General features: G+C 41.6%; 1 protein-coding gene across 1 annotated transcript; it reads right to left on the reverse strand.

Annotated features, from left to right (window-relative positions):
• Window positions 1-682: 682 nt before the first annotated feature.
• mrps9 (mitochondrial ribosomal protein S9) lies at window positions 683-24,610 on the reverse strand. The gene is made up of 11 exons (XM_063467632.2): window positions 24,514-24,610; window positions 24,007-24,192; window positions 14,869-14,931; window positions 13,520-13,550; window positions 13,351-13,430; window positions 6,258-6,343; window positions 6,092-6,167; window positions 5,838-6,006; window positions 4,059-4,167; window positions 3,107-3,276; window positions 683-1,050 (listed from the first exon to the last, which is right to left on the reverse strand). The coding sequence occupies exons 1-11, from the start codon at window positions 24,598-24,600 to the stop codon at window positions 959-961; spliced, it is 1,149 nt and encodes a 382-aa protein (XP_063323702.2). The 5' UTR covers window positions 24,601-24,610; the 3' UTR covers window positions 683-958.

Raw genomic sequence — 24,610 nt, forward strand, 5'->3', positions numbered from 1 at the left:
AGCAGAAAAAAAGCCTACGTTCGTCCGGTTCTGCCTTTGACCTTTAGTCGAAGATTATCGGCAATATGTCGACCTCACTTTGTTTTTTCACTCTAGAGACTAAACTATTGATAAACTATCGAATTCGTCGATTTATTTATGAATAAAAAAACGTTACTTAGTAGAAATCACCACAGTCGCCCCAAGCTAATTTGCCTTTCAACGTTATTAGCATACACTACCGAAAACACCTGGAGGATACTCCGAATCCACGAAGGTAGTGCACGAGCGTGTTGCATTGTGGGTAATGTAGGCCATGGATTTTGACAAAATAAAACGTAAAACGCGGAATAAAATCATATCTGGTTCTACTGCAGGTCGTTGGGAGCATATTTTATTAGCTTAATTTGATTAGATTTGTTTATATAAAAACTTTAAACACATCACCACAGTTAACTAAAAAAAATGTAATTTTTGCTTCAAAAACTGCACGGTTTGCCGTAAAATCGTTACTCCTGACTTTAAAAAAAAAAATAAAAAATTAGCCTCGAGTCTTTAACATTTACTATAAAATAATCTCACACTATGGTGCACATAGGTACCTACCTTACAACCTAAGGAGGTATTTTAAAAAAAAAAAGTAGGAAAAATTGTTTAAATTGTATTTAAAACAAACAAACAAGCCAAAATATCACAACCTTTATTTCTATTTTATAGAAAATCTTTAATTTATTAATTGATGTACAGATAAACAGTCCAAACTATGAATTTCTTATAACATGTCTCCATCTGGTGGCTGAAGGAGCTCCCTGCAGCAGGTGCATCATGAAAACCATGTGAGAAAGCATAGCACTTGGCACCAAGAGCTTAAAGAGGACAGAGTGACATCGCCTCTGGAGAGAAAATAAAGCAGTTTCAATGATGTCAGAAGTCAGTTTGAATGTTTCATATCCAAGCTCAGGTGGAACTGATCCGCCCCTCAGCGCTTCTTCCAGGTGAATTTCCGTCGTGCTCCCTCCTGTCCAGGCTTCTTCCTCTCCCTCACTCTTGGGTCGGGGGTCAGCAGACCAGCTGGGAAAAAAAAATGAAAAGAACGAAATATAACTGAACACAGGCGCAGATGTGTAAATATTTATATATCTATTAGTTCATTAGTACATGCATGTCATAACACAATTAGTCCTTATGAGACTGGAGAGTGACATAAATATTTATGGTAGGGAAGATCAGGGTAACGTTTAAGTAACAAAAAAAAAGTGCTATGAAAGGAATTAACAGGAAAAAAAAAAAACATTAACAAGAACGAGAATCGTAAACACAGCAGCAAACAACCAGCTGTCACGGAGCTTTGTGGTCTCAGGAAAACCAGAGGTGATAAAAACTAGGATGCACAGAAGCAAACCTCCTAAACTTACATTACAAAAAAGTACTGTTTTAAATTAACAAACACTGGGAGACCTTTACGGGCTACACAATAAATTCAAGACTAAATAACTTTACTTTATTATAGTTGGCTAATAAAAAAGATTAGCTGAGAAAAAAAAAGAAAAGAAAAAAGAAAGCAAACTCTGGAGAAAATACTGTGGTTTGTTCTGTTCTCTGTCAACATGATCCTACACTGCTTCAATAATGAGGTCCGATTCATGACTGATAGTGTTCCACTGTATGTTTTTCTATACAACTCTGATTTTACTGCACTAACAGTGTGTTTGGGATCATTGTCATGCTGAAAAATGAAGCTGTTATCAATCAGATGCTTCCTTGCATGATAGATTCAAAATCTGATGGCACTTTTCTGCGTTATTGTCACAATTACTTAATGTCAGCAGATTAGACATGTGACCCTCCTGTTCCTGGTGACAACGAGCCGGCTAAACAACAACAGCTGATTATAAGCTAACATTATGCTAGTTAATGTTAGGCTCGTGCCTCCTGAAAATCCCAAGTTCCTTGTGACAAACTCTCATACAGTATGAAAATTTATTAACTAAGTGTCTGAATGCAGCAATTCAGTGAAACTTTATTTTCAGTGAAACTAACAGCAGCTAACAGAGGCTAACAACGGCAAAATACAGCTGTGCTTAGTAACAGGAAATTTCAGGATATCGTCAACAGCTCAGGTCTAGAGTTGCTTTGCTGTCTGAGAACTCTCGCTACAGATGAACGGTGACTTGAGTGACTCGGGGGTAACCATCTCTGTTTTTTATTGCTAAGTGTTGATATTATTCAAATATGTTGATATTATTCAAATATGTTCATTTACAGTTTACAAAATGTGTTTGTTTGTTTTTTTTCCCTTTTTACACAAACAGCAGTAGAAACATGGCGACCAGGTGTGGCCTTTATGGGGTACAGTCTAAATTTAATATTGTTGATCTCTCCTTGCTGACTAAAACATGGCAGCTACCATAGCTAAGGCGGTGCACTTGAATTGGGAGGGGTAAAGCCTAGGTTGTCCTCAGTTATGCAAACAGACTGCTGCAGACCCGACGGCCAAGCAGTCATTCCTGTTATGCTTCTTTAAAGTCAGTGTGTAATGTAAATTCTCCATGGAGAAGTCTGCACGGTAACAAAAACCAAACAGGACCTTTGCACTAACCATCCGACGACAAACTTTACGTGACTGGGACCCAAGTAGACCCCCAGACTTCCCGAATCCCTGCTTAGGAAAACAGAACCCAGCTGAAGGCAATCTGTAATCTACTGACATCTAGTGATGAGATTTTAAACCCTCTACCTTAAAGAACATGCTTTTCAGATACTGTTTTTTTAGGCTTTACATGTCTTGTCCAGTTCTTCAAATATTTTAAGGACACACTGCAAACCATGCTTAGATATGTCCATCCAACCAAAGCCTGGAGAACTATTTCTCAAGAACATGACAAGTCTGGCTCCTCAGAAGCAAAATATAAAGAAATGAGAGCTTGCACCACACTGTACTCTGTTCAACACATTTCCTTTTGCAGTTTTTAATTGATATCAGATTTTTAAAACCAGCTGCACAAGCTGGTGAATGAGCACTCTTTTAATCCCAAGTTGTAAAAGTATATCAGTGGTAGTAGTTTTCAGACAGGATGCTGCTGTAGGAGATACAAACAAAACAAAACAACAAAGCAAAACTACCCACCTTGTCTCATCGCCTCCCCATCTCCCTCAGACAGGAAGCTGAGCAGCGCACGGGAAATGGCGAGTCTCAGCGCCCCCGCCTGGCTCGACCTGCCCCCGCCGCTCACCGTACACTCCAAGTTGAAGCGGCCCAGCACGCCCATGAACTGCAACGGGAACATCAGCTGCTCTCTGAGAGGTATTTTTAAAAAAAAAAGAAAAAAAAAAAGAAGAGAAAATGACCAAGAGATAATAAGGTGAAAGAATGAAACGTGGCTGAATGGGCAGACCAGGAGTGTGCACTATTTAACAGATAGCGGTATCAACGGCGGAGGCTTAGCTAATTTAATGTCTGGTTGGGTGACTTTTCAGACAAGCGTAGAGGATCCCGGCGCTGTGAAATGCCTTCTTTTACAATCTCACCACCACATATAACAGAGTAACTTCTGACTCAGCAGGAAGAGGATAAGAGTGTGTGTGTGTGTGTGAGTGTGAAAAAGAAAGTGTCTGTGTTCTGGATGGCGTCTTAGGCTGAATGGCCCATAGCTGCTGACAAAGTCAATTGTCACCTCTCTGCTCCAATTACAGCCCCGTCCTCACACTGCGTGACAACACCAGCTCTGGACATTCACTCACTCACACACACACACACACACACACACACACACACACACACACACACACACACACACACACACACACACACACACACACACACACACCCACTCAACTGTGTAATTAACTTACTACAAGGAGATAAATAAAAAACGAGGCGATGCTGTGAAGAGTGAAAAAGCTGCTTTTTAATTTTTTTTTTTTTTTTTTTTGGAGAGGTAGGGGTGGAGGGTGGAGAGTAAAACCCATCGCGTCTTGCATTTTAAGGAAAACGGTATCTGTGAATGTAGCAGTGGAGAGGCTGTGAGGTGGAAAGGCTTATTTGCTCAGAGTGGAAACCTTCGCGCTGCTCTCCTCACCTGTCCTGCAGCACGGGGAAGTATTGGAGGTAGTCCTGGCCGTTGACGGTAATGTGTCCTGAGCCGCAGTCCCGCAGGATCACTGATGAGTCTGATGTCTTCCTCCGACCTGAGAATGAAAATGAACCACAGTCTGATTTTTTATTTCAGACAGGAGTGTTTGCAAGTTTACTACAAAGGTTACCTTTTTTTAACCTTCCAAATCATCCCAGAAATGACTGGGAATGGAGGAGGTTACCTGGTCTCGCATGTAGCAAGAAAACAAAACACTTTGTTTAGGCGAGGGAGGCATGAAGCATGATAATTCAGCAGAAATTACCCTCATTGATGGGCTCAATCAGACATTAGAAGGAATTGATACCCAGGAGGTGTCAGACTGATGATTATTTGATGTAGACACTTACAGTGGTCTCTCTCCTGACCTGCTCCGTACATACTGATGATGTTTTGAACCAAAAAATTCCATCAGACCCATTTTCACTGATTTTTAGTCCAATTCTTGTGTAATATGGGATGTCTCAGCCCTTTCTCCCTGTTTCCCTTCCTTAAGAATGGCAGTAGATGATGAGCTGAAGGTCCAGATGCATCTCTCAAGTCCTGTGTCAGGTCTTTGCTGGATTATTTCCTGATTCTTAATACTCACCAGCTCGACATGATACATTTCATCTACTAATAGTTTTTTAGACCTGAAACTTCTTTTGTCCTCCAATTGTTCAGTTTCCTCAATTTGTTTAAGAACACCCTGCACACCATGCTGAGATATGCCAAGTTTTTAGCTAACTGTTTGAGAATCACCTTTTTGGTGCAAAAATACTATTTAATGTTAAACTGTGTTATCTTTGGAATTTTGCAGAGATTAAACAAAAGAAAAGGGTACAAATTGTGTGTTTTTGTGACAGGCTGCTAATAAAAAAAGTGCCTAAAGATACAATTTAACAACACTGGTTCATCCCTTTAGCTAGGAGCTTTTTCTAATGTTTGAATGAGTCATAGTTCAGTGTTAAGTTGCCTAACAAAGAAAAACTTTCAGAGAAAAAATTCCTCTGAAAATGGTCTGGAACAACAACTGGAATGAAAACAACTGAAAAAGGAGCTGATATCCAAAGAAGTGCTTTGATAGATCTTCAGGGAGCCTGGAGAACTAATGCTTAAGAGCACTTAAAAAAAACTAGTCTGGCTCTTTGGCCAAAATATAAAGAACTGAGGAGGGGCTCAAGACCTTTGCTCAGTACAATAAAATCATGCTGTTTTTTTTTTGTTTGTTTGTTTTTTTTAAATTTCCCCCAAATACTCTGAATTCCACAATAACTGTGCAATGAAATTATTTGCATTTGTTTTTAAGCCTGACTAAATCTGCTCAGACTGTCACATTATCAGAGTTTTAGCCAAGACAGAAATACCAAAAACTGAATCTCCACAGACTGCCGTGTTAAAATGTCTGACGTTACAGATTAACGTGTTTACATCTTACTACAAAAACAGTTTTGGTCTTGCTAATTTATCCATTTGTGATGGCTGTGCCTGGTCAACTGGCTCCACTATGACAAGAAAACAACAGGTGGTGAGGGTGGCCATTATTTCTATACAGAATATGCATGCTGACCTCTAGTACACATGTACAGATCCCAAAAAGCCACATTAAAAGGGACATACCATAGGGTGAAATAAACCAAACGTGCCTTAAACTGAGAGGTTCCTTTTCTGTGTTAAACTGGTTTTTTGGTCGATTTTCAAAACTTAGTGAGACTTCTGAGAAACACATCGCTGTTGTGAACCTACCCTCCGCGGTGCTGAAGGCCATGCCATTTTCATCCTTCTCCAGCGGTGGCACCATTTGCTTCATGGACTGAGCCTCCAGCTGCCGACGGTATCGCTGGACGAACTCGTCCTCCGTGCTGCTGTACGGCATGGCGAGCATGTGCTCCATCAGCTTGATAAAACGGTCGTACTGAAGACAAATGCACAAAAATGCAAATCAAACTCTTGGACACAGAAGAGGTGCAAAATAGGACGACAAAAAGCATAAAACCTACATCATGAGTAGAGATGGTCTCCACTAGTAACAGTTCCAGCTCCTCCTTTGTCAGCCACCGGCTCGGGCCGAGGGAGCTAATGGAAACAGGAAGAGATGTGAACTAAAAAAACAAATTGCCAAAACAGCTTTAAAGACTTTTGATTGTGGACTCTTCCTCCTCTTACATCAGCTGGGCATCCTGGGAGAAAAGTCCTTTGGTCCTCAGACGGTCTTGGTGCTTCTCGATTTTCAGGATTTTGCCATAAAGATCCTAAAACAACAAAAGCTTTCCTCAGTCTTCTGAACACAAATCAGGGTTGAAAACGGGATTTTAAGGCGAACATCTTTCTCCATTGCCCATCCTGGCCCTCCACAGTCAGATTTAAGCCCTACATCAACACTGACATGGGGCCTAAAAATCCAACCAAAGCTCTCGAGAACGAGGAAACGTTCAGCCATATTCTAACCAGACGAGGAGAAACAGTTTTCATTCCATTTCAATTTTACCCATTTCATAGACTGAACAACTAATGAGTGATGGGAATGGGGTGATCTGCCCAAAAGCCCTTTCTTCTGTTTAGGAAGTAACTTTCATTCCCAGGAAGTCTTTTCCCCTCCTTCAGGCAGCTGTTTTTCTTTGCACGATCTGATATGGTCATGTTGTTGTTGTTCCCAGATCATCATACTAAATGTTGTTCCAGGATCAACATTGCAAGTGACCAATCAGAATATTGTGACGTCATACTTTTTCAACTTCGGGAAAAACCGCCGTAAAAAAAAAACTGTACTTAAGCTGCGAGAAACCGCCTCTGTCCGCCGATCAACGGACCCTGACCCTAACCCTTTAAAAAACGGTAAGCAGAACTGATATTGTCCTTGCAACATTGGAATTTCATAAATGCACGAATGGCTTGGCGCGCAAAAGAATAACGTCACAACAATGTGATTGGTCACTTGCAATGTTGAACCTGGAACAACATTTTCATGATGATCTGGGAACAACACCAACACGACGATATCAGATCATCCGTTTTTCTTCCTTCTGTTAAAGTCTAAAGCGCCAAAAGGATTATGAAAATAACCACAGCACTTGTCTGACTCTCTCTTCTCTGTGGCCACAGAGGAACGGTTAAATCTTGCTGATTGGCTGCATCCGCACAGCACCTTCTGGCAGGGCAGCGCAGGGGTGTACGAGGGTTGATTGGTGCTTTAGGAAGAAATCATTGTGACATGATCATAAAGCACCGATTCACTGCTCTTTATTTTGCTAACAGCTTTTACACCTACCTCGCCCGCTGCTGATTTTTTGCACAATCTTGCTCATTGAACTCATTGAAAGCATGAAAGTCAAAGTCTGAATGTTCTGTGTATGGTTACTGATCATTTCTGCACAATAAAAGATGGATGAGGTACAGATTTCCTTGTCAACATCTTGTTTAATTAAACCTAAACGTCACAAGTGACGCCCTGAAGCTTCATCCTTCTTTTTGACTCTAGGCTTATGAAATAAACCACATGCTGTACTAAATAAGTCTTCAAACAAGAGACTGAGACCATAGATTTATCAGTAAAGAGTTTACTAACCATAATTGGAGGCTCATTTTCACATGGATTTCTACACAGTCAGACTACTTCCTGTGACCAGAGTTGCAAGTTTAAGACACCTCAGCGTCAAACTGAATCATTGTTAAGTGACTTTAGACATGTGCCAGATGGGCTGGTCTGAGTATTTCAGAAACTGCTGATCTGTTAGGATTGTCCCACACAACCTTCTCCAGGGTTTACAAAAAAAATAGTTTGAAAAAGAGAAAATGTCCCGGTGACATCAGAGGTCAGATGAAAATGATGGTTTCCATGTGATAGGAAGGCAACAGTAACTCAAGAAACTATTCATTACAACCAATGTGTGCAGAAGAGCATCTCAAGCTCACCAAAACTGGACAATAGAAGTTTTGCAGATCTGAATCGGGATTTCTTTCTGCAAGTTTCAGTTGGTAGGGTCAGAATTTGGTACAAACAACATGAAAGCATGGATCCATCCTGCCTTATATCAATAGTTCAGGTTGCTGCTGGTGTAATGGTTTGGAGGATATTTTCTTTATACACCTCTCTGCATTTAATCATTAGTCATTATTAATCTCTTCCACAGTGTGTCTCTTGTCCTGTCTTACTCTCGTCACCCCTACTGGTCGCAGCAGATGGCCGCGTCTCCCCGAGCGTGGTTCTGCTGGAGGTTTCTCTTCTGTTAAAAGGGAGTTTTTCCTTCCCACAGTCGCCAAGTTCTTGCTCATATTGGGGTCATTTAATTGTTGGGTTTTTCCTCTCCAAAGCTGTAACTAATGAATTGACCAGTGAGCGTAGAGTTAAAGACCCAGACGGTTCAAGACTTTAGTGTAAAAGATGCTAATTTCTTTGCAGCCTTGTTGAGAAACTGAACATAAAGAACTTCATATCAGCCTTTAGTGGAAAAAAACCCTAAAAATAATGAGAATAAAAGTAGATTACAACTAAACACTTTTAAAGGATAAAAACTCTTTTCTATTTTTCTACTAATTTTCTATTAGTTTTCTTTACAGTTTAATTTCAGTCAGTTTGTAATGTCATGATGCATTTGCTCATCTATTGTGTAGTAAAATTGACCTCGGCAACTGTGCTGCACACAACTGAAGCAGAGCTGGAAGGAGCAAAAAAAATCTGGAGTTAAATACCCGACACTAGAGTTTCGCTCAGCGGCGGATCAATGCCGCGCTGGGGGTAACCTGGGGACAATGTGTCATGGCGACGGACACAGACAGAAAGGCAGACAGACGGTAGGGTAAGATCAGGGGGAAGAGGAGGAGGAGAGGGTGGGCATGCTGGTCACGTCCTCGAGGCAGCCCCCACCCCCACCCCACCTTAGCCACCCAGCGCCTGGGTGAGAACTCATTTCCCCGTCAATTATTCACCAGATGTTTGTTTAATTCCTTCTTGATAGAGTGTGCCTAATCCGCTGCCACTCTGACCAGCGACAGAGGGGTACGGGAGGAGGAGAGAAAAAGAAAATCAAGCAAACATCAAGGAAAAACCAATTTTCTTTACAAAAAGAAAAAAAAATACAGTAATAGAAAAATCAGAAAAAAAGAAGGCGAGAGGAGAGGGCAGCTTGAGTTACATGTGTGCAAACACTGGCTCCTACAATGGCGAGGAATAATTCGCATGGATTGGCGGGATGAAAGGAGGAGGCGGCGGCGGAGGGGGGCAGTATCTGGATACATTTAAGTCGAGGCTGTTACAGAGACAGACAGTCAATAAAGGCTCTTCAAATGCACGTTCAGAGCTCCGGCTACGTGAGGACGAGGCATTAACTACCAGCATTTATTCGGTCTTCGTGTGGAAAAGGAAGGCGAGTTCTTGGGCCTCCCTGGAGTTGTGGCCATAAAGGGTTCAGCGGAGCAGCGAGCAGGTTAATGTGCCGCGCCGGCTGAGAGGAGAGCAGTCGAGCACGAAGGCTGCTTCTTTACACGCCACTGCCCCCTCCTGGCAACGCTCCCGGGGCTTGTGAGACAGCGAGACGATGGGTAAAGGGCAAAGGATGGGAAGGACGGGAAAGACAGACATGTCTGACATACCTATTTAAACCCACAGCAGGGGGTGCAGATTACAGCTGCAGGGCAAAACGATATGTGTGTGTGTGTGTGTGTGTGTGGGGACAAATATTCACATATCATCCCCCTCTTCTCTCTCTCCTTCTCTGTGTTGCAGATACAAGCAGACAGAAGAAGAAGTGTGAACGGTGTGGCTGCTCATCTGCCCCACTCATCCTCCTCTTCATCGCCCAGCCCCACTTCCCTCCAAATCCCCGAGGAGGAGGTCTTCCCCGTAGCGGGACAAAGCCTGACAACCAAACACCTTTGATGGGACTTGAATCCTGGACATAAAAAAAATAAAACTACACCGTTTATTGCAATCAAAAGAGTTTTAAAATTCTGTTGTGTTTGTATCTTTGTCTCAAATGGCTGTTTTGCTATTACACAGGCCAAACACATCCTTTGATCTTTTTTAATACAAATGATCTCGGCACTGCAGGATGGACAAAAATGCCCTGAAATTATTTTTTTTGTGAATTCTGGATATACTGCTGATGTGCGTTTACTTTCTGTTGTACTAGTTTTTAAATTTTTCCTCTTTTGTGGTCTCAACACCAGTGTACGGTTTATCTTCACTTTAAGAGGCTTGAAATGTTTGTATATTTCATTTGTTCATTGAAAAAACTGAACAGAAATAAATGATCTTGAGGTCAAGGTCACCAATATCAAATGCAGATATCGAATACCTATGCTATCAATTTAAAAATCCTAGGTGACATCTTTCTGGAGTCACTGTGTTCACAAGGTTTTCAGAAAACTTGACCTCTGACCTTGACCTCAAATTTAAATATTGGTCTGACTATTGGCGACCACTGATATTCGAACTCTCTGAGATTTGTAGTAGATGAACAGGTCCTGTTTGGTATGTTTAGTAAGCACCCAGAGAGCAGGTCTGGGTGCTTAGGCTAAGCCGATCCCAAAGCCACCCTCAAACATCACATGTACACAGACACAGACAGAAGAGGATGAGGGGAATGAGAATCAGTATGTATGTAAGTGCTAATTGGTGCCCCCTGAAAGCCTGAACTGAGCAGTTTCTGTCATATTTCAGGCCTGCTCAAAGAACAAAATGCCCGGGTGCATCAGAAGTTAGTGAGGGTGGTGTCTGCCTACGGAGTACGGAGCTACCCTTGGAAAAAACTCAACCTATTCTAATGGTGTCAAAACCAAATCTTTATTGAGATTTAATGAGGTGTCAAAACTCCTCATTAAAGGTGCAGGGGAGGTCACCAAACGTTGCATTTACGGGGGAAAGAGTTACGATTAAGGATCTGAAAGCCAGCACTGGGGTGCCAAGATTGGAGCCTCGACTGCCTTCTGTTTACACGGACAGACTGACTGAACAACACAATGTTAAAGGTCAGTGAGCCAGCCTGTGACTGTGTATGTGCTTATTTAAAGAAAAGTTGCTAAAATGATATAAAAAGTTGCAAAACCCAGTGACAAATTTGTTAAGTTTGCAACAACGAGGCAAACTAACGCACAATGTCAAGTTGAAGAGGTGAGATGATAAACATCTCCACATGAAGAAAATAGAGTCTGTAATTAGCTTAAACAATAAACCTCTGCAGGTGGGCTTGTGTCTGATTATATAACTGCGACATCAGGTAAGGAAATCACCCCAGACTTGAATTAAAGATAATGGCTGTCTGTGCTGTGATTTCGGCTGTATTTAAATGTAAAATAATCACCGAGGGGGAAAGTTAGATGCAACAAAAGCTCTAGTACTTTTATTCTGTCACACGGTGCACAGCCTCGGTATGAGCGCTGTGAGAGCAACAGAAGCAGGAATGTCCATGTTCTTTGCAAGTCCCATTCTTGATAACTAAGACTCGGGAGGAAAATGACATGTGATGCTCACTGCTTAGACTAAAAGCTGAAGATGCACAACAAAACTATTATCGAAATGCCAATATTGACCAACGAATACCTACACAACAGACGGCTATTCAGGTACAACCCCCCCACCCAAAAAAAAACAAACCCAAAACTGTCACAGTGTTGTGAATTCCTTTGTGCTAAAAGTCTTCACAAGTCTTCAAGAGCCCTAACAAAAATAAAATCCTCCATCAGTTTTGTTTGTTGAGATTTGGGGGCTGGGTGATTAGGCATTCCACAGGGATCCATTCTTGGACCTCTTTTATTTATACTTTACACAATATTATCTCTGTCATATGCAATTTTTTATGCAGAAGACAACATTTCATATGCCACCGTCTCTTCCCTTGATCTGACCATTGCAAATCTGCAGTTGGCTTTGATAAATTTTAGAAATCTGCTATTGCACATAAACTTGTTTTAAACAGTGACAAAACTAAATGCGTGATATTAACAAGATTTACAAGGTCACCTAAAAGTATCCGGGCACTACCTTCCATATTCAAATGCTTCATAGTCATAAAATCCAAATGGTTGACTGATATAAATCCTCGGGCTGGATGATTTAAAAAAATCATTTTAAAAAATCATCCAGAAATTTTTTTTTCTGTGTTCATTTTGAAAACATATCTCAGTCTATGTCAAAAAGCAAAACATTAAGGATGATCAAGAGTGTACAAAACCAACAGGTAATGATGCAGCCCTCACCGTGAAGAAATGTTTGCCAATCAAAAGCCCACAAACAATAACAGAGCGCACAATTTTTTGAAAATCTGCACCCTGGCCGGAGTTTTTCAAAAGCTCAATTTTCAGTGATCCAAAATGCCATTTGTGTGTGGATGCAGACTGGGAAGCTACATCCAAATTTTTAGTTTTAACGCTCTGGTTTCAGTTCCACAGTAAAGAAAAACTAACCAATCAAGTCATAAATAACAGTACGCGAATAACATGTTTCGTGACGTGGCATCTGGTGTAGTGTAACAGCTTTACTTCTTTGGTGGAAGAAGTTGTCTGATGGCAGCTGGAGCAGGGAAATAAATATAATATATATACTATAATTACTTAAGTTCATAGCGTTTTCCAACAACTACATCAGCTGACAAGAACTGCATTTAAATGTGAGCTATGAAACTACATCTCTTAGTGACATGCAGCCTATATTACAAAAACAACCTTTTGCTGCAGTTTGAAAACAAGCTAAAAAAAATTACATTCATGCAGGGCTATAAAAAATATCTTCAGCTACAAGAAGAACAGGAAGTCGTGCAGCAGATTGTGGGTTAATCCTGACCTCAGACTGTAAGTACAGAAACAGACTCATGGCTATGCCATAAAAACATAAATAAAAACTACTGTTGGTACTATGTTTTGTAAATTCATGGTACACAGATAAACCTTCGGTATGACACATGAAAGATGAGCTCAAAAGGTTCAACATGAATCCAAAACAGGTGAAAATAAGCCTCCATCTCTGCAGCAGGTTCCCCCCTGAGATTCGCATGTTAAGCTGGACTACCTCTGACCTCCTGCTCGCCTCACCTCCCTCTATTCTCCCACCTCTTCTCTCACACCGCTGCGTGGAAAAGAGGATCTGACTTCGCTGCTCCTCCAGGGAACGGCACCGTCTTCTTTCAACTCACTCTGTCTGAATAGGATATGACCCGAGGGTGCGGGAAGCAGGGAGGGAGCAGGTGAGGAAGAGCTGGGGATTTGAGGGGGATGAAGGTTTAACTGACAGCGCTGCTCGCTGCTCCAGCTGTACTGCCGTACTCACATGCATGAGGGAGTAGTAGGACTGCTTGCCGGTGTAAAACAGGAAGTGAAAGGGCCGCCCGTCTGCTCCCCACTGGACAGCTTTATGGAGAGGAAAGTGAATCAGCTCTGGAAACCCTCAGTTAAAAAAAAAAGAATAAAAAAATGCATTCAGGAGCAGATTTACATACCTCTTTGCTTGGGAAAGATTTCATCAGGATGCTGGAAATAAAAACAGATTTGTTTCAGTAAAAAAAACAAATAACTAAAATCAAACAACTGGTGATGTGTAGAGCTTTAAAAGCCACCACTCCTGAGCTCTACTCAGGAACCATCTTTTGCTTCTGTTTACCCCTCAAACTCACTGATGTACCAGAGAAGTACCTGTGCTTGTGATGTTTATATTTGCACTGGTGACCACAGTGAACGAGACAATTTACCAACCTACCTGAGGTCAAACTGAAAAGATCGAGGACATTTCATCATAAAAGCACCAGAACTGATGCGTTCCATCAAACTGCTGCTCGTGTTTCCACTGTAGACCCACCAACATTAGAGAAATTACTCAGCACTGAGCTTCTTTTGTTTGTTTTTTACATCCCTTTCAATCTTAAAAAAAAAAAAAACAGGTAAACTGAACAGAACACATCTCTAAACTAAATTTGTTTCATTTGTTTTTTTCTATTTTAATATTTCAACTACAAATTTCCTTTAAGAAAAAAAAAAATTGGGACAATATGAAACAACAGTGCTGGTGTCTACAAAAACTGGTTTTGAAGAAAGTGGAGCCCTGTCCCAGCTCAGATTTTATTTTTGTTTTTTGTTTTTGTTTTTATTGTGCCCACCATGGAACGTGTCCTCCTGAGAAGTTCTTGTCCAAGATCATAGATGGTAAAGAAAATCAGACGTATCTGTGTCCACTGGTTGATCATCTACATCGTCGTCCTCCAAAGAAACTGGCTCATCCATATTAATGTTTTGTGTCCAGATATGATGATCCACAGCGTGGCTTATTGTAAATCTGCTTATTTTTACATGCTACAAACTGGAGATGTGTACTGTGCAAGGTAGCAACTAAACCGAGTTGTTCTGCACATGCCTTACATGTCTGTACCTTTTCATGTGGACCTTTAGATTGAAGTAGTGGGGATAAAGGGGGCTGTTTGTTCAGGGAAGGAGACAAACAGGTAAAGAGGGAAACCCCTAACTTATCTCTGACAGTGTTAGTGACCTCACAGTGTGTTTATGATTTCAGTTTTGGCACTAATTATTGTTTTATAGTCTCATAGTATAACTGGGTTGAAACCGACCCCAACAACACAAAGATGAGAATTTTAACCAGAGCATTTTATCATTTTGTAAAATTCAACTTTTGTCTTTTGTTTTATTTAAACAGAGATTCCTGACAATGTAAAAAAGCCTCGAAGCAATAACCTAATTTAAATGATGTTGCCACGACGACAGGAAGGTTAATGGAAGTAAATAGGGGGAAAAAAGAGAAATGCTTAACCATCAAGTAAATTAAACCGTGCAGTCTTACCTTCATGAGCGGCCGAGCTTTCTTCTCAAACAGGCCGGAGGGAAAAAGGTACGTGATGCTTCTCTGTGGGCGAAAGACAGAGAAACAAACAAACAAATAAATACATAAATAAATAAAAGGAGATGGCAGTTTGAGAGATGATGGCACATTATGACAACGCTGACATGTCCACACAACAGAGGTCACACCAACAAAGTGACAGAGTAAGAGGCGCAAGCTGCTTGCGGGTTCAAGGAAAGGCGAGCAAGGTGTGTGTGTGTGTGTGTGTGTGTAGTTAGAGGAGAAAACAAGCAGAAAAAGGCACAAGTTTAGGCTTTGTTGACAGCGAACAGAGGACACTGTGGATGTCTAACAGTTCACTCCGAGTTCATCCTCTGCTGTGTGTGTGTGTGTGTTAGTTATTAGCAGGGCTACAGATGGCATTGGAAATGTGTGTGTGAGGGAAGAAAGGCCCGCCGTCCTCATCAAGACAGCCTGCTCATCTCTCTCCCTCTTCATCCCACCATCTCTGCACTCTTCCTCCTGTCCTGCTCTCTCTGTCGGTTCAATTAGCGAGGCAGCAGGTGCTGCGGGGAGAGAGCAGGTTGCTGCCTTTAAGGTTGTCAAAACGACGGAAAAGTAGGAAGAAAAAAGGGGGCCGGTCGAGGGAAATGTCTGCGCTAAAGCTGTGAGAGGCAGGAAGAGGAAGACAAGTGAGGAGAAGTTAAAGGGTAGGAAAAAAAATAAAAGGAGGAGGAAAAGGGAAAGACGGGGAACAGATGAAGACGCACCTGTGCGTCCCCAGAGAGTCGACAGAGATGTGGAAGAGCTCCCCGAGGGGGGAAAGACGGAGTGACAGAGGGGAAAAGACGACTTAGCAGAGCCACAGCGCACAAAGATTTTTTTTTTTACTTCACGGTGAAATAGGAAGCTGCAACAGGACAGAAAGTAGTGGAGGAAAAGATCAAAGGCGAAGATGAACAGAGTTATTTTAAACCTACAAAACCACGAGTGAAGATTCACAACTTCACAATTTCACTGCACGATTCAATATCTGTGAGATTTTTTAACATTTTGTAATATGTCGAGTATTGCAATAATATATACCGTATTTTTCGGACCATAAGGCGCACGGTCAATGAACGGGTCTGTTTTCATACACAAGGCACACCGGATTACAAGGCGCATTAAGTGAAACAAAACAGTCAGATAAGTCAAACTTCAGTCAACCTTTTCTTCTTGCTTCCTCCACTTCCGTACCATTGATTCACTAATGCTGAATTCTCTCACAGCTGCTCTATTCCCATGTTGTTGCAGTATATTAATGACTAACATCATATTGTGGATGGATTATCTCAGTTGTTCTCCTGACTGAAGTTTGGTCTGTTTACAGCATCCTGCCATGCGATTGCATTTGTCCCTGCATTTGTCCCGGGAGGTCTCCCGTTAACTTTTATCGAGTGGAAAAAGGTTGGTATTCATCCTCCAGCTTCACTGTGTTTATGTTATGCTAACATAGCTGTGTCGCTAGCGATCACGTAGCACATCATTATATACCAGCTAGTCCAACTTCAGCAACCCTAAAAAAGTCACTGCTGTTCAGTTTTCTGTCTTCATTTATGTTGGAAGTGATAGCAGAGCTGTACGTTTGAATTCTTTCAGATATCTCTCAGTCAGAACATGCTATATCATGTTTAGGTGGAAGCTAGCGAGCTAACTTCCTGCTAACTTCTAACTCTGTTGAATTTCATAAATTCTGTTTTCATGAATGTTAAACTTAATTGTTACACCTGGTAAAGCATCAACGCTGATCATTTTATTAAAGATTAAAGAATTTAGACAGTTTTTAACTCTCAGTGATGCCGCAGTGCTCGTTTGACTTTGGGATCTGAAGAGGCTGGGTTTTTGACCCAGATTACTCTGCGAGGCTCCTGACTACAATAGCCGTAATGCTCCAACAATCCATCAAGCGTGCAGCTTCGTAGCTTACCAAAGTCGTACTAAAACATTTTTGACTGATTTTTGAGCGCCGTGTACCACATAAAATCAGTTCGAGGTCAGTAAGCACAACCAGAATTCATACATAAGGCGCACCGGATTATAAAGCGCACTGTCGATTTTGAGAAAATTAAAGGATTTTAAGTGCGCCTTATAGCGCGGAAAATACGGTACTGCAAATAATGTTCTCAAAGTTAGACTTTGCCAGTATCTGTTTATCCAATAAGATAAAGTTGTCTCACCTCAGTTATTGAGATTGTCAAACAATTTAACACTCACTGAAACCTGCCGTAAAAGTTGCCATAACAGCCAACTTGGCAACTGAATGGAGTCAAGTTGGCTGTTACATGAAACCAGTTTCTAATAATACAGCAATTAATTGGGATAAAAAACAGAAAGACAGAAATTCATATTTAACTATTATATTTGCACTCAGCAGCCTTCCAGTTCTGGGAGGGTCCTGTGCTGGATTTTTTCCCCCCCACGCAGCCAGTTTAATATAAGTTTACTCGACTAACACTATGGCAGCTGCATGAGATGCCACAAATGTACTCAAATGTATAATTTTTTCAAAAATCAGTTTAGCTAAATAAGACAAATTCTTTCAAGTTGCAGCTTCTAAAGACTAAAGACCAGAGACTGTATATAAAAGATGGACTCCTACTGCCTATGGTAGACCCAATTTCCCTTTATTTTTTCAAATACAGTTTGTACAGTAGCAGATAACCTCTAACTGGTACATTCTTTTATTTTTGTTTTTCAATTCTTACCGGTAACAGCTTGTAGGTACACTACTGCCGCCTTTTGGTTGTAGCAGTGTGTTACATCTTAGCAGGAACCAGTTAAAAACAAGCAAACTATGAGCTTCAAGATCATAAATAGCTGCATGGACAATTTATATATAATTTAATGACTGAATAATCAAAAATTGTGATCATCGCTAACAAGAACACGACCAAAACTAAAGCACAAACTTCATGAATGGTTTTTTGAATGGCAGTTAAGCTTTATCTGTATTCATATGTATGAGTTATACAGTTGCTATGAAGGGAGAAGCTAGCCTAGTTGGAAATTTTAACATGATGTGGGGACTGACTCACTATCGGAAGCAGCCTCAAGTGGCCATTAGAGGAACTGCAGTTAGTGACATTTTTTTTAACCTCCTTATTACTTTTAAAATCAGAAATCATCTTTTATTCGTCTTTGTTTAACCTGATAATGTTCTAAGCACTTTATAAACATTCCCTGAAAAATGTTTCATTTATTTATGATTAATCTATTAAATATTGTCTAACTGTTTCAGTGCTCGTTTACTTGCAGGTAAATTTGGCTCAAAAAGTCACCCGAGTCCCAGAACAAAGAAAAAAAAAACCAAATAAATAAAAAAAATCAGAGTTTAGTTTTCAGCAGTCAGAAGAGATTTTTTGGGCCTTTCTGGGTCTGCGCTCTGTATTAATTCCTCCTCCTGGCTGCAAACATCCTTTTGATTTTCCCCGGGTCTTTATCACCGTCACACCTGAAGAGTCTGGACTCCAAACTGGAGCGCAGGGATTTCTCAGGTGCCCCACTATGCACCTCTGCAGTCCTCCCAAATTTTCCTCTTTCCCTCCACGCATCCAAGTCCGGGCTGCTGGCCGTCGCTTCGGCTTTCACAGCCTGGCGCAAACAGCTCACTTCATTATTTTTGAGGGGCACTGGGGACCGGGCGAGGGACGGGTGGGAAATCGAACTAAATGGTTGGAGCAGTAAGGGCTAATGTATTGCCAAAAAAAAGAAAAATCACAAACAGGCTTCGGGTGCATTTAAGGGCGTTGCTAATAGCAATGATGCAGTGGATCAGACAGACACGGCCCCACCTGCCTGCTGCACGTGAAGCCAGATGACGCTAATGATGCTGACAAAGAGGGGAGGCTTTAAACGCATCAAACTTCTGCCTGCAACGCCAGACAAGATGGTGTGAGGGGGAACGACATACCAAAGATGGCCTACGGTGGATTCAAAGCCACCATGCTACAGTAGGAATCTACACTGCCACACAAACTCAGCATTTCAGAGATTTACAGCTCACTGTTCACTGCTAAAGACTCCAAAATTTATTGTTCCTAAAAAGGAAATTCACACAAACAGGAGTCAACCACAGTTTGTTTGGGACTTTTTTTAGTGGCGTATTAATCCACATTTAATGCCTTTCTGAGCAGTTGACTGAGAAGTGATATAAATATGTCATCTGCATCTGCATCTGAAAGGCTCAATCATCCAATACAGTTCAATGGTAAGATTTTAGTAAAACAAACTTCCTATTTTTCCCCCCTTTTTATTTGAACAAATGCTGAAGGAGTCCAGAAGAATATATGTGTTACATAAAACACAGAGTGAATAAGATATGAAACATCTCACGTGACATATGAGCATCCAGATGTCCACCACAAAATAATTCATTAACCCTTTAACGCCCAAGTATGACACAGGCTGCCTGGACTTATTTTGTAAATCTGGCTTCTTCTCATTTGAATTTCCTCTGTCGTTCAGAACTTCCGGAATGTCTCGGTAAAGCTCGACTACTGTTCCTTCTGTAACCACTTCCAGCACAAAAGGAGACAGCATTACGCTCATTTAAAACTGGGTGTAAAAAGATTGTTGAAGATGGCAACAGGAAACACAGAGAGCACGAGGAGGCATCAGCAGGTGTGTAGTTCAGCAGCAAGTGTGGCTGCAGGGTAGTTGTTGTAATCTTAGATGTGAGGATTAGCCTTTTGTCTAGGGTAGGGCTGCCACGATTAGTCAGTGTTGGGGAGTAACGCAATACATGTACCGCCGTTACGTATTTAACATACAAAATATGAGTAACTGTATTCCGTTACAGTTACCGTTTAAAAAGGTGGTATAGTTGGGTTGCGGTCACGTGGTTCTGATGACGTGCGGAGGCAGCGCGATTTTTGAGTGGAGGGCGGAAGTAAACATGGAGGACACTGTGGAGAGTCAGGAGAGCAGCTATTGTGCAACTTTAGACCCCGTTTCTCGGGAGAGATATAAACAGATAGTTAAAAAATATATCGGACGTGATTTCTTTGAAAATGTCCGAATACACCACAGAAGTAAAGGATTTGCCTACTATCGAGGCTGTGGATATCACCAACTACTTGGTCCTCCAGACTTCTTACTACACTAGGCAGCAAATGAAAGCTTTCAAGAGTCTGGAGGCGTACAATTTTTTTGTCAGCGGGTGGGTCCACAACCTTGGAACAAAACGTCTCCGTGATGGATACAGTTTGGTGTTTGCAAGGGTGAGTGTTTGTTCTTTTCTCTCGTTTGAGAACTGATTCCGATCTGGGTTTTCGTTCGTAGCCGAGATTGACCGTCGGAGCCCAGTCCTCCGACTCTTCGTCATCCAAAGCACTTGGGCAGCCTATAGTCCCAATCAAGTCAATATTAGACTACTAACTTAAAAGCACTAAGTAAACGAGAATTTAACGACAACCTAATGCTAATAAGTTCGTTTGCAAACATAACATTACCTCTGACGAAGTGGTCGCTGCAGACACGGGCATTGGCAGACTCTGCTCCTCCCGACTGTAAACGTAAATTTAAAATCCATTTTTTCCTACGTTTTTCGGTTAGAATTTTCCATTTTTCTCCTCTTCGTTGGGCTATTTTTGGTACCCTAAAATACCGTTTATCGGTTTCTCTGGTCGACCTACTGGAGCATCCGTAAACACAACAGGACATAGGCATTTTGCGTACTGTCTGTCTGTGATTTTGCGCTTATCTTTTTCACTTCTGACCGCCAGTCAAATTTCGCGCTTTACGTCGACGTCACGTCTACGTCAAATGAAACCTAGCTATTTAGAATACAGTTACTTTGTTGAAATAAATGGATTACACGGCGGTATTGTCCTGCTTCATATTGTGGCGGGTCAGGACTGTTTGGGTTTTATTTGACAGCTATGTTCTGTTGTTCCAGGCGGCAGCGTTATGGTTGCCATGGTTACAGGGTGACGCGCTCTCTCTGCGACTGTGTGTTTCCTGGGTGAGAGAGCGCCTTTTTGTTGTTGTTGTTGTTGTTGTGCTAAGCTAATAGGCAGAATGCTACAGGCATAGCCCTAAAGAATGTAGCCTCATGGGCAGTGTAGTCCGTGCTGCAGGGAGAATGGACTGCCATACATGTTATGTGTCTGTGAGCGCGAGGAGGGAGAAAAAGGAGAGTGGAAAACTACAAGTTGTCATCGAGCAGAAACGGGAGCTGGAAGCATGTAAATATAATAATTAGGGCTGCACGATTAATCGTTAGAAAATCGCGATCTCGATTCATACTTATGTGCGATCTCATTTCCAAATGACAACGATTTAAAAAAAAAGAAGAAAAAAAAAAGACGACGACGATTGTACCGCATGATCCGGGACGTAATCTGCATGAAAACAAGCGCTCCCTCTTCCTGCTCAACAAATGACAAGGGCGGAGCCTTATACCACGTGATACAGAAGCTGTGCCGTGATGCTCAAATTGGCAGGGAAAAACAACGGAGAACACGTCAGGGATGACGAGAAAGTGACAGGAGAAAATTTGTCCCGGTCAACCACCCAAACATCAATAACGGGAACCTTATACAGCGCTTCCCTATACACGTCGAACTCCCGCAGGCACAAAGAAATTACGGAGGCTATTACTTATCACCTGACCAAATATATATCAACACTGTGCAAAACGAGGGATTTAGGAAAATGATCAACACCCTAGACAAACGCTACACAGTGCCGTCCCGCAACTATTTTTCTATTATTGCACTACCTGCTCTATACACGCAGTGTCGAGCAACGGTGGAGACGGAATTTCAAGCAGTACAACATTTTGCGGCAACCACAAAATGTGAGGCATTTATTGTTTTTATGTTTATTTATTGTTTTATGTTCAGTTTCAACTGTTACGAAGTTGATGTGCAGTTAATAAGTGCAATAAATATTTATATTGGAAAAGAAAATCGTGAGAGAATCGTGATCTCAATTCTAAGCAAAAAAATCGTGATTCTCATTTTATGCAAAATCGTGCAGCCCTAATAATAATAACCACTGCAGCCAAGAAGAGTGCCTGACGAGCCCAGTTGTAAGTAAGCTATTAAGACTCGACTGTACACTGTGTTCGTGTTTTCCTCCGAAACAATAAGTTCCGTTGCAGCAGCCTTTCAACACCTCTCTCTGTCTCTCGCTAGCAAAGTTGACCCAGACAACAAAGTAAAGCTAGTTTTCGGCTACAAGCCCGACACGGAACCCGACGTATTAGCCAGAGGTCCCTTTACTACGGTTCGGAGCCGCGGACCTTCAGTAATAGTAATAAATCACATTCATGTAGTTGTAAACAGCATGATAATATATTAAGTAATCCAAAGTATTCAGAATACGTTACTCTCATTGAGTAACGTAACGGAATACGTTACAGAATACATTTTGGGGCATGTATTCTGTAATCTGTAATGGAATACATTTTAAAAGTAACCTTCCCAACACTGCGATTAGTCGACTAGTCAAGATTACGTCGACGACAAATTTCATAGTCAACGCGTCGTTTGAAGCTTTGTAAGATTCTGAAAGACGCAGAAATAAGTAGTAGGATTTAAGAGTGTAATAATGGACTGAAACAGAAGGTGGCAACAATGCATCTAACAGGATGCCAGCTGCCGTTAAACCCCAAAGAAGAAGAAGCAGTCTCAGTATTGTAGCTGTGTCCAAATTCAGGGCCGCATCCTCCTGAGGCTGCATTTGTAGGTCGATTACGTTACAGCGATGCAACGAAGGCTGTCCAAATTCGAAGACTCCGACAAATGCGGCCGACAAATGCGCCCTGCTTTTCCTCAGATTTGAAGGATGGGTCGAGTGTATCTTTCGTGGCCCAGCCTATCCCAGAATTCATAGCGCGGCCCAGCTCAGTTTCCAACAATGGCGGCAGCTAGTTAGTTTTAATATTACTCTTATTATTCTTTCTGGGTCACAAAGTAAACGTTTAACATATTTTCAGGCGAGAATGTAGCTGTGTAAACCTCAAATATCTGCTCAGTTTATCAAGACACCACATATTTTCAAAAACGCTCCGACATTTTCGGAGACGTCTGTTACCCACCAGCTCGATAGCGAGCCGGGGTTCAAGGCTCACTAGAGCCACGAAAAACACCGGACTCCTGGCAAATTGTTTTCAGATCCCCGCAGTCTTTCGCTACTCAGGTTAAACATGATATATAAGTCACTTAGATAACTTAAAAATGTTATTGTTTGGCTTTTTTCAGTATTTTATTTGTTCCTGAGTAAATCGGTTTGGCTGAGATTAAAGTTATAGTTTTCACACAGCTGAATAAACGTCAAATAGACAACTGATTAAACAGAAGTGTGAGATGCTCGAGAATATACTCCGGTGTCCTGTTATATTTTAGATAGCAAGGAGCAGATGGCTGAGTTTATTAAACTTCACCGAGACAATCTGCAAATTTCATTAAAAGTTTAATAAACTATCATCTGCTCTTTATTTTTAGTTAGCACATACCTTAAACACTTAAAGCTGTAAGCTAATGATAGTTATATAAGAGCAGATGAATGCTGGTGCAATAAGCTGTACGTTTTACGTCCAATGGATGCATAATCTGATTAGTCAGCTAATCGCAAAAATAATCCGTGACTAGTCGACTATCAAAATATTCGTTTGTGGCAGCCCTAGTCTAGGGTCACCTGCGTTTCCCAGTAGCAGGAGAAAAGACAAGAAAGGAGAGTGCTGGGGCAGATTTCAGATACTACACAAACACAAACATCACTTTCACACTCCAAGCCAGATGAGATCACTCACTCACGCCAGCTTTCTGTTGATTTGCAGTTATACTTCTATATTTTCTTTTCTAAAGTGCCAAAATTAAGCTACCCCTGCCCAGGCCAGCTCCTGAACTACATCAATTACACATACCTTTGCAAACATCACTGTCAAGTACTCAAGACTCACTAAAGAAGTGCTGAAAATCCCCAACTGTGTCATGTACAGTTCAAAGCTTAAAATGGTGCAAAAAAAAAATCACATGAAAACCTCGCCGTTCTCGATTTTTTATCCTTTATTTCCCACATAAAGCATCCTGCCTATGTGTGATGCTTTAGAAGCTGCTGCCAGATTCTTTCTAATTAAAGCGAACTTACATCGATGTCCTCCTGGGTGAAGTTCTCGGGATCTTCTCCCATCATGTTGGCCAGGTGGCGTTTCCCGATTTCGTACTCCTCCACCTGCTTTTGGATGTACTCCAGGGTGAACTTCTCCGGTCCAGCGGCCGCCAGGTTCTTCCTCCACAGGGCAGAGCTCACACATACCTGCCTGCTCAGCAGCACCTGGGGACGGGGGGAAAAGAGCCATTATTGTCAGACAAATATCCAGGGCAGCTCGATAACACAGCCGAATTACAGTTAACATCTCAGTAAACTGAAATAAAGCACCTCAAAGACTGTGGCACCTTCATGAAACTACAGACGTGGTGACAGGTTCTTAATTTAAATATCCGTCAGTGGAGTTTTGGCTAACAAACCCTGCTAGAAGCCGCTAACTCAAGGACGAGGCTGTTTCGTCCTTTATTTAAACATATTCGCGTGCGTTAAAGGTGAAATAACGCGTTAAAATATCACACGCTACGTTAATTCTACCTGTTGGCTTACCTGCGTGGCGACTGTGTTTATACTCGAACTGCATTTCATACATTTCCCCAGAAACGAGCCCACGGTCCGCACACAGGACGCCGCCATCTTTGCTGAC

The sequence above is a fragment of the Pelmatolapia mariae genome, linkage group LG23, assembly GCF_036321145.2.
Source record: "Pelmatolapia mariae isolate MD_Pm_ZW linkage group LG23, Pm_UMD_F_2, whole genome shotgun sequence".
In the NCBI taxonomy this organism is placed as follows: domain Eukaryota; kingdom Metazoa; phylum Chordata; class Actinopteri; order Cichliformes; family Cichlidae; genus Pelmatolapia; species Pelmatolapia mariae.